At 35.6% G+C, this 14768-nt stretch overlaps 1 protein-coding gene across 3 annotated transcripts in view; it reads left to right on the forward strand.

The window, feature by feature from the left end:
- ADAM28 (ADAM metallopeptidase domain 28) overlaps window positions 1-14768 on the forward strand; it is a 65730-nt gene that overhangs the window by 30289 nt on the left and 20673 nt on the right. For all 3 annotated transcript variants that reach the window (XM_032143739.2, XM_032143740.2, XM_032143738.2), the window contains exons 9-14: window positions 365-534; window positions 3400-3484; window positions 6195-6325; window positions 7361-7538; window positions 8858-8947; window positions 11648-11843. In XM_032143739.2, coding sequence (XP_031999630.1) covers window positions 365-534; window positions 3400-3484; window positions 6195-6325; window positions 7361-7538; window positions 8858-8947; window positions 11648-11843 — 850 coding nt within the window. The remainder of the gene's footprint in view (window positions 1-364; window positions 535-3399; window positions 3485-6194; window positions 6326-7360; window positions 7539-8857; window positions 8948-11647; window positions 11844-14768) is intronic.

A 14768-nucleotide genomic window follows, 5' to 3' on the forward strand; every position in this document is an offset into this window, starting at 1 on the left:
GAAAAACATATAGGCAATTGAAGCCATAGTAATGAGCCACTGACACAAAATTATAGTATTTCTTAAGAGCACAAACAGGAATATGTTGTCTTAGCAGGGCCTTTTCTCCCCACTACCACCCCCACCCCCACCACCCAAAAGAGAAGTTTACAGACCTAAACTATCTTAGTGTATCTATCTTTTGTTTTGAATGGGAGTTTTAGTGTCTACAAAATAGTCAATACATTCTGTTTCACAAATATGCTTGGAAATAAGGTTTTTATACTGCTGTGATGAATGTTTAAAAATACAAAATATATTGAAAATGTTTAAAATGATATCACCATTATAATTAATTGCTTTGCCATTTATTTTCTTTGGACAGCTGTATAAAAAGCTCAATACTCATGTGGCCTTAGTTGGTATGGAAATCTGGACTGACAAGGATAAGATAAAGATAACCCCAAATGCAAGCTTCACCTTGGAAAATTTTTCTAAATGGAGGGGAAGTGTTCTCTCAAGAAGAAGGCGTCATGATATTGCTCAGTTAATCACGTATGTACAGATTTTCCCCCATTGCACACTATGTGGTATTTAGTGGATGCTTTTCTGAGCCTTGGCAAAGTGAGGGGTGCACATAGGGGAGTAGACATTTATAGAGCACTTACTTGGATTATATGTCAAATATGTTCTTATTTTGGATCCAAATATTTTTTCAAAAAAAGAGAGGGTCAATAATTTAGCAATAATTCATAAAAAGTTTGTTTTTATTGGGTATACCAGAAGAAAAGACAAGTTTATATAATGGAAAGAGAGTTTTTGATTCAGTGTTTAAAAAAAGAACTGATTGGCTTTAGGCTCAAGTTAGAAGAAACCTCTAAGATATTATTAGAAAAATTAAGTATTATATTCTAACCCCACATCTTCACTAATTTATTTCCTACTGAAATGACCCGTTAAGAACAATAGAGGAAATAAATCTAATGGCTGTAAATTATATGACACTGGAGCATGTTTTCTCAAAACAGTCAAGAAAATGCTGCTGGGTAGCTGAATAATATTTAGTTGAAATCAGATAGAAGGAAGCAGTAAGCATTGACTTGAAGTTACTGGAAAGTCTATTACCTAAGAAAACCATGAATTTCATGGGAAATCGGTGAACTGTGTCCTGCCAGAATTAGTTAATATTTCTGTGCTGGTCATCTGTTAACTGCATAACAAGGGAGCTTGAATTTCTGGGCTTGAAATAAGGCTTCTTCACTTACATAACTGGCGTGTGGGCTCATTTGGCTGGAACAGTGAGTCTGGTTGGTCATGTTTCTGTCTATATCCCCTTTCATGTGCCTAACTTGAGCTTCCTTCAATATGGCTATCTTAGAGTAGGTGGACTTCTTACTAGGTGTCTAGCTTTTCTCAGAATAAGCATTTCAAGAGGCACAAGATAATGCATCAAGGTTTTTTATGACCTAACTACAAAAGTCACAGGGTGTCACTACTGGTATATTATCTTAATCAAGGGTAAGTTGTAGGGCCAATCCAGATTCAAGGGGAAGTCACTACTCAGGCTGAAAATACTGCAAGCCTGGTTCATTGGTTGGGGGGTGGGTGGGTCACCTTTGGGAATTAGCCGACACAATTTCTTAATTTGGAAAGGTGAGTTTTAGACTCAAGAGCCCATTCTTTGTGGAGGGGTTTAGTGATTTTCCAAGGTCTCATAGCTGGTAAGTAATAAGGGAGCCAGACAAATTGCTGAATACTCCCTCACTGTAAGTAATAATGTGGAAGCTTAAAAATAATAGACGAGAAGATAAATGTATAAGTAAAAATAAATGACGATACAATGTCAAGAATAGATTCCTTGAAGAGATCAGAATAATAAAAGATATGATGAAAGGAAATAGTTGTTCTTCCAGTTACACAATTAATGTCTTACCATTTACCAAACAAATTAACAAAAGAGACCTATACTTAGGTATAAGTAGGTTAAAAAAATTAGAGTCCGAATATATTCTATTCACTTAAAAGATAAACCAAAATATATAACTCCAAAATGAAGGAAATGTTATTTTTTGCAAATGAGCTAGTGGGGAGAACTGAAACCACAAAAATGTAGAATGAAGTATAAATAAATTTGTGATATAATTTTAAGAGATTACAGGTATCGTAAACCATTTAAGTATGCATAATGTAAAATATATTTTCTCTTCTTTTTTTTTTTTTTTTTTGAGACGGAGTCTCGCTCTGTCGCCCAGGCTGGAGTGCAGTGGCGCAATCTCGGCTCACTGCAAGTTCTGCCTCCCGGGTTCACGCCATTCTCCTGCCTCAGCCTCTCCGAGTAGCTGGGACTACAGGCGCCCACCACCATGCCCGGCTAATTTTTTGTATTTTTAGGAGAGACGGGGTTTCATCGTGGTCTCGATCTCCTGACCTCATGATCTGCCCGCCTTGGCCTCCCAAAGTGCTGGGATTACAAGCGTGAGCCACCGTGCCCGGCCAAAATATATTTTCAAAATAAATATCTGAAATTAGATTAATAGATACAATCTGCAGGAAATGAAAAATTAGAACGTTTTCTAATTTTCTCATTTTACACAGCAGAATCGAAACTATTTTTAATATTGTTGTATGGGAAAATACAGGTTCAATTTCCCATGTAAATGCATCTACTAAGGAAATTAAAAACTTGATGCAATTTGGCAAATTTCTAGAGAGAATTAAGGGCCAGGATCTTGTACAGATAGCAAAAAAAAAAAAAAAAAAAAAAAAAAAAAAAAAAGGTAAAAGGAAAGAGTATGAAATTGTTGAAGGTTTATGGAAAAATCAAAAGGAACAAAAAAACAAAATTAAAATTACGAAAGAAAAAACACGTTATCTATGGAAGTATAAGTACAAATGATTCAAATCCCTCTCCAGTATAAAAATTATTTGAATAATATAAATGATCACTAATACAAATGCTTTCAAAATGGGCCCAATCCCTAAACCTACTGTAGCTAAAACAGTAGCTAATGTACAACAAAAGTACGTGATATAAAAATATGAGTAAAATATAAATAAAAACAAAGCCTGTGTGGTACTGCTAATATCCAAACGAGATATATATATAGAGAGATGTTTATTAGGACCAAAAATAGCCTTTCTTTTTCTTCACAAGGGATACATTTCACAATGAAAAGTGTTATATAATCAGAAATGATAGAAAATATTCAACATAATTCTATCTAGGTGTTTGGATTTTAAGTGACACAAAAGCCATTCTATAGAAAAATGCCTTATGCATATTCAAAAACTGAAGAAAAATATGAGAGTGATGGTTCACAGTGAGTTTTTCTGCTAACCATTTAGGGTTTTGGATGCATTGTCTATAAAAATAGAGCTTAGCATTATAATTTGTTGTATCAATTTATTCCTTTCTTGCAGAGCAACAGAACTTGCTGGAATGACTGTGGGTCTTGCATTTATGTCTACAATGTGTTCTCCTTATCATTCTGTTGGCGTTGTTCAGGTCTGTATGACGATAAACTGTTGGTTCTATGATTTACATTTACCAAATGCTTTTTAAAAAATCTATAGAGAAGATCATGATAGTTTTTTTCCTTTAGTCTGTTGACATGGTTGACATGGTTGACATTGATTGAATTTCAAATATTGAACTAATTTTGCATTCCAGGGTAAACTCAACATAGTGTTAATGCATTATCTTTTTAATATATTATTTAGCATGAAGTTTTTAGCTACAAACTCTCAGTAAACTAGGTATTGAAGGAAGATATCTCAAAATAAAAAGCTATTTATGATAAAGTGACAGCCAATATCATACTTAACGGGCAAAAGCTAGAAGCATTCCTTTTGAAAACCGGCACAAGACAAGGATTCCCTTTCTCACCACTCCTATTCAACATAGTATTGGAAGTTCTGGCCAGGGCAATCAGGCAAGAGAAAGAAATAAAGCATATTCAAATAGAAAGAGAGGAAGTCAAATTGTGTCTGTTTGCAGATGACATGATTGTATAATTAGAAAACCCCATCATATCAGCCAAAAATATCCTTAAGCTGATAAGCAACTCCAGCAGCCTCAGGATACAAAATCAATGTGCAAAAATCACAAGCATTTGTATACACCAATAACAGACAGAGAGCCATATCATGAGTGAACTCCCATTCACAATTACTACAAACAGAATAAAATACGTAGGAATACAACTTACAGGGGATATGAAGGACCTCTTCAAGGAGAACTACAAACCACTGCTCAAGGAAGTAACAATCCTGCACTTGTACCTGTGAACTTAAAATAGAAGTTAAAAAAAAGTTTTATATTTACCATCACTTTATTGCATTTCTAGCACTCTTTACTTCTCTATAAAAATCCAAATTTCTACCTAGTATATATATTTTCCTTTCAAGGGAATTTTTTAAAACATTCCTTATAATACAGTAAATTCTTTCAGTTTTGTTTGTCTAAGAAAGGCTTTATTTTACTTTCATTTTGAATGTATTTTCACAGGCTTTTTGGATGTCCTGTAACCCCAACTTACTGGTGGATTCAAGGGAAGTTATAGTTGTCTATCTCCCTTGTCCTTGTTAGTGTAAGAATAATGTTCTTTCCAGCTTTCTGCATCCTAGATAGAAATGGAATTAACATATTTTTTAGTTACTATCTTTTGAGTCTGGGTTTGTGATAGGCTTCATGGATGTACAGAAGAAGTAAAATACATATTTTCAAACTTGAAATAGCTTGCCATAGAATTGGAAGAGAAACTGGCCTACCTAAAGCAATAATTCTAATGTAGAGTAGGTAGCTTAGTGCTACTTTATGGAAGTGAAAACCATCCTAGGAATTCATAAGATATGATTGTTGATGAATATTAACATAGGAAAAGTTGCATTAAGATGGACCTCAGCCTATAATCCCAGCACTTTCGGAGGCTGAGGCAGGTGGATCACCTGAGGTCAGGAGTTCAAGACCAGCCTGGCCAACATGGTTAAACCCTGCCTCTACTGAAAATACAGAAAAATTAGTTGGACGTAGTGGCCGGTGCCTGTAATTACAGCTACTCAGAAGGCTGAGGCAAGAGAATCCCTTGAACCCAGGAGGCGGAGGTTGCAGTGAGCAGAGATTGCACCATTGCTATCCAGTCTAGGCAATAAGAGCAAGACACAGTCTCAAAAAAAAAAAAAAAAAAAAAAAAATGGACCTCAAAAGGTAGGTAGGATTTAGAGTGGGGCAAGACAGAATGGAGGTCATTCGAGGGCAGAAATCATTTAAGTTAGGAAAACCATTATTTAAAGAAAGAAACCATAAATTGAAAGGAACTTCATATAGGCCTCTAAACACATTTTTTCTCAGGCTTTTTGGCTTGCATTTTTCCCCATTTGGAAAGCTCCATATTTCTATATAGGAGGTTTTACCATGTTCATCTCAAAAGAATGAAAGAATATATAGTGTGTAGGTATCAACTTCCCAACTTACACAGCTGTTCCTTGTTTGCCACTCTTGTACTGTTCCTCATCAAACTTTACATTTAGTTCTTTGAGATGAAGTAGATAAGAGAATCAGACTTCTGTAGGTGGATGTTACTGGCAGATTCTTATCTCCTCAATAGGACATTTTAACCTGCAATGATTCTCCTGCATTGTTTTATTGCTCCTGGATAATTTACAGCTGCAGGCTCTAATTTATCTGCAAGCTTGGAGTTGAGTCCAGGGACCTCAAACCAGAAACAATCTGGTGATCAAGTTGGCTATAGGCTGGATTTCATGCAATGGGCAAGTTTTTAATTGACTGATGTCTACTCTGGGCAATTATGGAATTGAGAAAGATTCAAATAGAGCTAAAGTGCTAGGCTGACGAACAATTTTAGATCCGTAATGGCCAAATGCATCATAAACTTCTAAAAGGCAAGCCAAAAGTAAGGGAGATAGATCACTTAAAAAAAAGTTCTAATTTCTTATTGTTGTTGAAAATTTGCCATCTTTCTTGGAAAGAAAACTAGAAGAATTTCCTTCATTATAGGAACCTACTCAAAGAGCAAAGGGCAGACCATATATGCTGTGATGGGCATTCAGTTCCATTTAGTACTCTCTCTCTCTCACTGTGTGTGTGTGTGAGTGTGTGTGTGTGTGTGTGTGAGAGAGAGAGAGAGATGGCGGGTAGAGTGAAGTATAATTTCATTCGAAAATCAGAGAATCTTTTTCTTCTTTCATACCTTTAGGACCACAGTGACAATCTTCTTAGAGTTGCAGGGACAATGGCACATGAAATGGGCCACAACTTTGGAATGTTTCATGACAACTATTCTTGCAAGTGTCCTTCTACAATATGTGTGATGGACAAAGCACTGAGGTGAGGCTCTCTGGGCTCTGGGGACATGCTATGTAGCCCTGGTTTTGATCCACTGTGGGCTGTACTACTTTAGGTCATCTTCAACAATGTGTTCAAGTTTTTGCGTCATTAAATGTACATTTGTGCCAAGCCACCTCATCTATAGGTAATATTTTTTAATAACTAAGACATAATTTAAACATATTGTCTCTTTGCTGATGGGGCAATTCATCATTTTATCCTCATCTTATCTATACAAGACCTGGCTTCAGAAAAATCATTAGTGTTTTATCAGGTTTTCCATGAATTCAGCATAGATGGTGGTCAGAAAAGAGTTCTAGAATAAAACTCTAATTAAAGAAGAAACTACTCATAGGACAATGAAGACAGTCTATGAAAAGACATCACACATTCCCTCCCTGAATTAGGCAAAATTTTTAGGCAATCTTATCTTTAAAAATCTCACAAGCTTTTTTATATATTCATGTCCTCTTTTCTATACATACAGCTCACTCTATAAACTCTATTTCCTCTTTTCTATTTTCATTTCCTCCCTCAGCCCACTCAAGCTAGGGTTATTCTCCAAAGCCCCTGTACAAAACAGCGTATGGCTGCATGCCAGTTACAGAGCTTATGTTAACTCTCCCCTCTATTACAGCAGTTTTAAACCTCATCTTTATCTGTAGGATGAAGAGATCCTATCAATAGGAATTCCTCTAAAGGAAAGTGAATTCTGAGACATGTAAATAAATATTTTGGTACCTTTAGGTCTTTACATCTCCCAAATGATCTAAGATTATCTGGAGAAGTCAGAGACATATTTGTTTTATTAAAAGTGGCCTGGATGCTATACTTTGAAATATGACTATATTTTCTCATGAAGTTGGAGGTGGGTTAATTCAGGCATGCAAATGAGCTCACGATCTGGCAGTTGGTCAGTGGATTGGATTTTGTCTTTTGGGGCAGGCTGTGGGTGTAATTGTGCCTAATGTCAGATACTGCTTCCCACATGTTAAGCATGAGTATATTCCAGTTTTTCTTCCCTTATCTCCACAGCTTCTATATACCCACAGACTTCAGTTCCTGCAGCCGTGTCAGCTATGACAAGTTTTTTGAAGATAAATTATCAAATTGCCTCTTTAATGCTCCATTGCCTACAGATATCATATCCACTCCAATTTGTGGGAACCAGTTGGTGGAAATGGGAGAGGACTGTGATTGTGGGACATCTGAGGTACGGCCAATCACTTTCTAAAAGGATCTAGTTGTTTTTCAATTGCTAAGAAGATCAACTATAAAAGAATGTGTGGCCCACTATAACAGTGTAGGTTTTTTGGGTAATGTTGGGTATGTGCATTTGTAGGTGTTTTCCAGGAAAATCTTTCTGACAAGGAACCCTGCACTGCTAAACAGACCTTGCTAATTTCTCCCCCAGGGTTCCATCCTCATTCCTTTACTATTTACTAACTTGGGCCTTGTGTCCTCATCCCTCCCTTTCTAAATGAAATACTTGAAGCTCCCTATGTGACTATGACTTACCCAGCATTACTTTAGACAGAGCACTATGAGTGCTCAGAATACAAAGAGCTTGCTGGTTCAAGGTCACTGGGCTGGCAAATGGAGGAGCCAAGAACTGGATTCAAATGTGTCTGTTTCCAGCTCTGAAATGCAAGACCACCCAGCACAGGGATCTGGTGCATCCCTTACTGCTTTGGGACTCTGGAGTTATTACCATCAGAAGTTCTGTGCTGACCCTATTCACAGGGTGTCTGGGATTTTGAATGGGAAACTGCTTCCATGTTATTAATGCTTAATATAAGTAATGCATCAAGCCTTCAGAGTATTGACTTTCAGTAACTTTGAAATATGATTATATATTTGATTACGTATTTGCTCTATGAAAAAGGTAGTCGGTCCTGGTTGATGATTTTATTTGAACTGAGGGCTAGAGTTTTAACCCTAAAATATTGTAACCCTAAAATTCTCAATCTTCTATGGGAATGTAGACAGCTGCAGGGGAACATTTTTGAGGTAGGAGTTTTTCCAATACCTTTTGCAGGCAGGATTCTGACACAAAGCAGAGAGACTAAGACAAAGTATTTGCTTCAAGCACAGTTGAATTAACTATTAAAGTTAGATAAAGAGCTCTATCTTTAGCTTTTCAGTAGATATCCTGGCAATTGGATTTACTGCTAGATATGTACATAACTGATGAGTTGAAGGAATTATAGTCTATAATTAGACAAATCTTATTTTAAGAACTGTGTTTTTTTCCTTCATATTTTACCAAAAAGAATAGATCTTTCCTTATTATTGGAGACTGAGGAAACTAGTTAATAGAAAAATGATGTAAGTGGAATTCAGATAAACAACAAACCATCAGTTGCTCCAAAATTTCAGGTTTTCTAATTTTTTTATCTTTATTTTTTGAAAAAGTCATATTTAGACTCCATGAAAGTAACATATGCCTGATGAATATAGTATGTTACAAATTGTGCTGAACTGGGACCAAAAAGTAATGTTGCATTTACATTTGTTTCTCGTATTTCTTAGGAATGTACCAATATTTGCTGTGATGCTAAGACATGTAAAATCAAAGCAAGTTTTCAATGTGCATTAGGAGAATGTTGTGAAAAATGCCAAGTAAGATTATTTTATTCTATTTTAGTAATTATGATTACATCTTTGTACATTAACATCTCAGTGATTGTGTTAACTGAAATAAGCAACGCAATATTTTTCTTTATATAAAATGATATATTTACTATTTACGAAGCACTTACTCAGTGTTTTGCATACATGGCCTATCGAATCTTCCAATGATCCTTCACAGTAGGTATTATTTCATTTTGTTTTTGAGAAAAAAATGCAGAGTAGAAAATGAACAAAATAATATGGCCACTATTTGTCACAGCCTGGATAAACCTGAGAACATTATGCTAAGTGAAATAAGCCAGCATAGAAAGACAAACACTGCATACTGATCTTACTTGTATGTGGAATCCAAAAATGTTGAATACATGCAAACAGAGTAGAATGGTGTTTACCCAAGGGCAAGGAGGCTCGGAAAATGGGGAGATGATGGTCAAAAGGGACAAGTTACAGTTATGTAGCATGAGTAAGTTAAAGATCTAATGTACAACATGACTATAGGTACAGGTACAATGTGACTGTATTGTATATTAATAATTTGCTAAGAGAGTAGATTTTAAATGTTCTCACCACACACACACCCACACCCACACCTATGTAATAGACAAATACATCAATTTGTTTGACCGTAGTAATTTCTTTCTAAAATTTTATTTTTAATTTTTGTGGGCACATAGGTGTATATATGTAGTAAGCATTTCACTATATATATGTATATTAAATCATGTGCACCTTAAATACAGACAACAGAAAAATGTGAAAATAAACATGGCCACTGTTGAGTGGGATAACCCCAAGTGTGATCATCTCTAAAGCCAAAGCTGGTTACTCCCTACCTGCTGCTGTTTCTTATGCTCCATGTCTTTCTCAGGTCGAATCTCACAAAACTGATTGTATCTCCCTTTAACAATGTGTGTGGTGGAAGAGGTCTTATTCTGAGTAGTGTGGGGGGTATCCCTATCTATCTTCAATCTTTGAAGCCACTTCAGGGTGAAATTCTTCTAAATACGCCGTTTCATGTTCTCTGTGGTGCTTTTCTAAATTGTCCTTCAAGTTTAGTATTTAACTTTCTATTGTTGCGTATCGTTCTATATTGTGAGGATTTGTTTCCATACTTAGATTGACTCCTAAGGCCAGAAGACAGATTCACTTTCACCTAGCACAGAATTTCATACATTTTAAATGATCTGTAACTGCAGCATGAATGTGCATATGGCATACAAGGTTATAGGGAATGTTTGTTGTAATTTTGTTTTTAATGTCGGAGAGAGAGGAAAGGAAGAAGTTCAAAAGGAAGTAAATTTGAGAACTTAAGCAGTACTCAAAGAGTGTTTAATAAATGCTATTTGTTAGCGATTATGGTAGATAAAAAAGTATCCAGTTTCTTACTATTTAGGGCAATGATATACATATATGAAACATATGAAAATATAATGTGTGATCCAATGGCCATGTAGATAGCATAATGATATAGTAAGCTTTTTATGTACAGTCTCACTTGATTTTCACAATGGCCTTGTAAAGTAGATGTTGGATGGGGACAGGGATTTTCAGAGAGATTAAATCCATTTTCTAAAGTTCAGCACTCAGACACGTGCAAAGCCGATTCAAATTCCTGTCATCTAAATCTGAATTTGAGGCTCTTCCCAAGCACATGAAGAAAGCAGGAGCAGCAATTTGCATTGAAGGTGTCAGAGGAAACTTGGTGGGAAAACAGGCTTTCAACTGGACTTAAAAAAAGATTTTAGACAGAAGAGATTTAGACATAAAAGAATTTCCAAATGAGGGCATAGAAACAGCAAAGACATAAGATACAAGCATGGTTTGTCTGGTATCTGGTAAGGAATGGTCTGACTGGAGGCTTGGGTTGAATTTGTAGGATCTCACATGCTTGCAGGGAAATTTGGATTTGATCCCGTCACTGGTATTAAGATATTCAAAGTTATTTGACGCATTGAAAACATACCTGCTCCTGTTAGGAAGGAAAACAAACAAACAAACAAACATACTTTCTCAGTTTTGCAGGAATGGCAGAATTTGTTTCACTAAAGTTTCTCTGAGCAAATAAGAGTAAGATTTGCAGTAATTGATTACAACTGAGTTAATATATCAAGTGAATATTTGCTTATTTCTCTCTCATGATAAATCATTCTATGGAAGAAGTGAGTTGAAAGGAAATAGCTGAACCTACAATAAAAGGGATTAAGGATTAGGAAACTGGAGGCCTGGGAAAGTCTGAGTCTGCTGATCTGGTGCTTATAAGCTTATCTCCTTCAATACCAAAGATCCACTTCACCAGTAAATCTCTGAAGTTGCAGATTTAAATCTCCTTGGAGTTCCTGACAGAGATGCATTCCACAAAAGGAGAAATAACTCCCTTCTTTTTATCTAAGTTGTTGCCTGTATTTTTTTTTTTTTGTCCTGTACTTTTGTACATTATGTTTCTTTGGTGTTTTTGGTACAAATAATTCAGAAATATTGCTTAAAAACTTAGGGCATTAACCAATATTAATAGAAGTGATATAACAGATCATGGCTTTAATTTATAATGATAACGTAAGCTTCTGTGAAATGACACCTCCAACTGCTATGCCCAAAAAGTCCAAATGGAAAATGTTTGTGTTAATTTGAGGTCTTAGGGTAAAGCAGGTTAAGGAAAACAAACATCCTTCTATTTTTGTTTTTCTACAGTTTAAAAAGGCTGGGATGGTGTGCAGACCAGCAAAAGATGAGTGCGACCTGTCTGAAATGTGTGATGGTAAATCTGGTAATTGTCCTGATGATAGATTCCAAGTCAATGGCTTCCCTTGCCATCACGGGAAGGGCCACTGCTTGATGGGGACATGCCCCACACTGCAGGAGCAGTGCACAGAGCTGTGGGGACCAGGTAGGAGGACAAATCCTTTCCCCTGTGCATGTGCGAAGGAAAATCATTTCAGATGACAGTGTTTAACTATGGCCAAAGGACCATTCTGTCCTATCCTTCTTAGAAACTTTGAACTCAAAATCATGGAAAGGTTTTAAGATTTGAGGTTGGTTTCAGGGTTGCTAGATTTACCAAATAAAAATAAGGATGGGCCAGTTAAATTTTAACTTCAAATTAACAACGAAGTTTTTTGTCTTAGCATCAGTATATCCCATGCAATATTTGAGGTGTGCTCATACTAAAATTATTTGTGTATCTGAAATTCAAATTAAACTGGGTGTCTTTTTTTTAATCCGGCAACACTACTAAGATCATAAACCCTTGGAAATCTGTGTGTGTTCTGGTGTGCGTGTGTGCAGGGGTGGCAGAAGTACTGTGGGATGAGACAGAAATACGAAAAGATGGAAAAAAGAAAAGAACTCTGGAAATGCAGAAAGGCAATAAAGCAAAGTGAAAGTTCTTAAATGGTCACTTTGTCCATAACACCAAAATTTTAGAGACCATATTCTCTAATTTCACCAAGAAAACTTGAAAAATAAAAGTTTAAAGAGATATCTGAAAATTTAAACAGCAATTTATATAGTATTAAATAACTTTATTAAAAAGGCAATTTTAGATCATATAAGTGACATAGCTTATATGTGAAATCTAAAAAAGTTGAATGCATAGAAGCAGAAAGTAGAATGCTAGTTTCCAGGGCGTGACAAGGAGGAGGTGGGGAGATGTTGGTCAGAGGATACATAATTTAAGTTGAAAAAAAAAAAAAAAGGCAAGTTTTTAAAAACCAGTTATTTGGACTTTCTGGATATAATATGTATGATGTACATGTATTTAATTGCCATACCGCCTTCCTAATACAGTTTCAGATTCCTACTTAAATGACTGAAACAATATTTATTAAAATAGAGAAAATCTACATATTCCTAAAATTATTTGAAAGGGGTCATTGCATGCCAGAAACTTTTCATAATTCCTGAAAATAGAGCTAAAACAAGATTGAGAAAATCAACAAAAAGTCCTGACTTACAATGCACTGTGAAAACAAGAAACCTGGGAAACAAATAGACAAGACCCTAGAAAAACCTCCCTGTAAACTTCACTGTCTTTGGCTACAGTGGGTCGAGACACAATTTGAGGAGCAAATCTCAATGCCCTTAGTACGTCAGCAAGCTCACTGGTATCCTGGAACCAGGCCTCAGCAATCTTGCCTCCACTTCGTGGATGTGCAACGTTAAAGGTGGAAACAAAATTGATTGTTGCTTAAGAGGCTCATGTTTCCTTGGCTAACTTCAGTATACGGCAAAAACCAGGAGAAAGAAAATCTTTAGCACAAAGGTGAAGTTCTGAGCATCGCCTTTATTATCTTGTAGTAAATATTAACTGCAAACAATATTAACTGTTACCCTCCTCCCTCCTTTGTCCGACTTTATGATTAGTCTCCTCGGCAAATCTGTAAACTTCCTGGAACGGGGACATTGTCTACATTGTTCACAGTCGTATTCCCAGTGCCTCCCAGCACAGTGCCTGGCTTTAGTAAAAAGCTCAAAACTGTCTATTGAATTAACATTGAACATGTTTATCTGATCAGGAAATGGAGTAACCTCTTAAGTCATACATTTAAATACAGCCATTATAAAAGGCCAGAGAAAACAATTTGCCTAAATAAAATTCCAAATGTCATAATTCATAGAGGATCACGTATTTATTTTAAATTAAGCTGGGAAGTTTGAAAAGTCTTGCAACTTTGTAAGTAATTTAAAAATCGTTCTTTTTGGCATCAAATCATACCCACGAATCAATTGTAATTCCAAGTATTGAAAATGTGGCTAAGGCATAAGCAGGCAATTCGTCATGAAGAAATACAAATGTCCTATAAAATTAAAATCATTTTAACTCATTAGTAATATAGAAAACCGGAATGGAAACAAGTTAATCTTCTACATTTTCTAATTGGCAAAAGTTTGCTACAGACGTTAATGTTCAGTGTCAGTGAAAACATAAGCAAATAACTCCCTTTGTACACTGCTGGTAAATATAAAAGTTAGCATCATCTTTATGGAGAGAAAAATGCATACACAAAATCTAAAAATAATTGTTTTTTACTCCTTCTCCTAGCAATTGTACTCAAATATTTATGAGGATTTTTCAGCCAGCATTTTTTAATGATAGTGGATAATTGAAAAACATCTCAAAATCCAAAATATATGGATTAGTTAAATAAAGTGTATTAATTCAATACAATTTTTGCAGCTGTGATGCTTTAGAAAATGTAATGCCTGGGGAAAGGACAGCTATATTGTTAATTGGCAAGAAGTCATAAAACAGCATGATGCCAGATATATGAGTGGTACATTCTGCAATATTAGCAGCAATAACTCTGAAGTCTCAGACTAGGAATAGAATGCTTTTCCCTGATTATTCATGACTAATGATTCTTTTCTTCCGTGTAGATATTGTATTATAATAAAACATGAACACATTTTACTAAGATACAAATAATAAAAAAGGTAACAAAACTCATTTTATCTTGCACACTGAAACACAAAGTTCATTTAAAATGTTTTGAGTTTACAAGTCATCATAATAGGTTTAAAAGTATTTCTTAAAAACAATGCAGTATCTTCATAGGTGTTTACTTATTTTAACTGCTGTTTGTCAAAGGCTAGACTCAAAACTTCCAAACGTTTAAGACAGAATTACTTGTTCTTGAAGAGAGGGCACCTCAGCACAGAGGAGGAACATAGGTCTCTCTCTGTGCCTCGACAGGATTCTGTTTCCTTATTAATAAATTGAGAATGGCAATAAGAATGGCTAGTATTTGTCAACCATGTACTGCTGACCAGGCACTGTTCTCAGTGGCTCACCTATATTAAGTAATTTAATCTT

Source organism: Hylobates moloch, unplaced genomic scaffold, assembly GCF_009828535.3.
Source record: "Hylobates moloch isolate HMO894 unplaced genomic scaffold, HMol_V3 SCAFFOLD_22, whole genome shotgun sequence".
NCBI lineage: Eukaryota > Metazoa > Chordata > Mammalia > Primates > Hylobatidae > Hylobates > Hylobates moloch.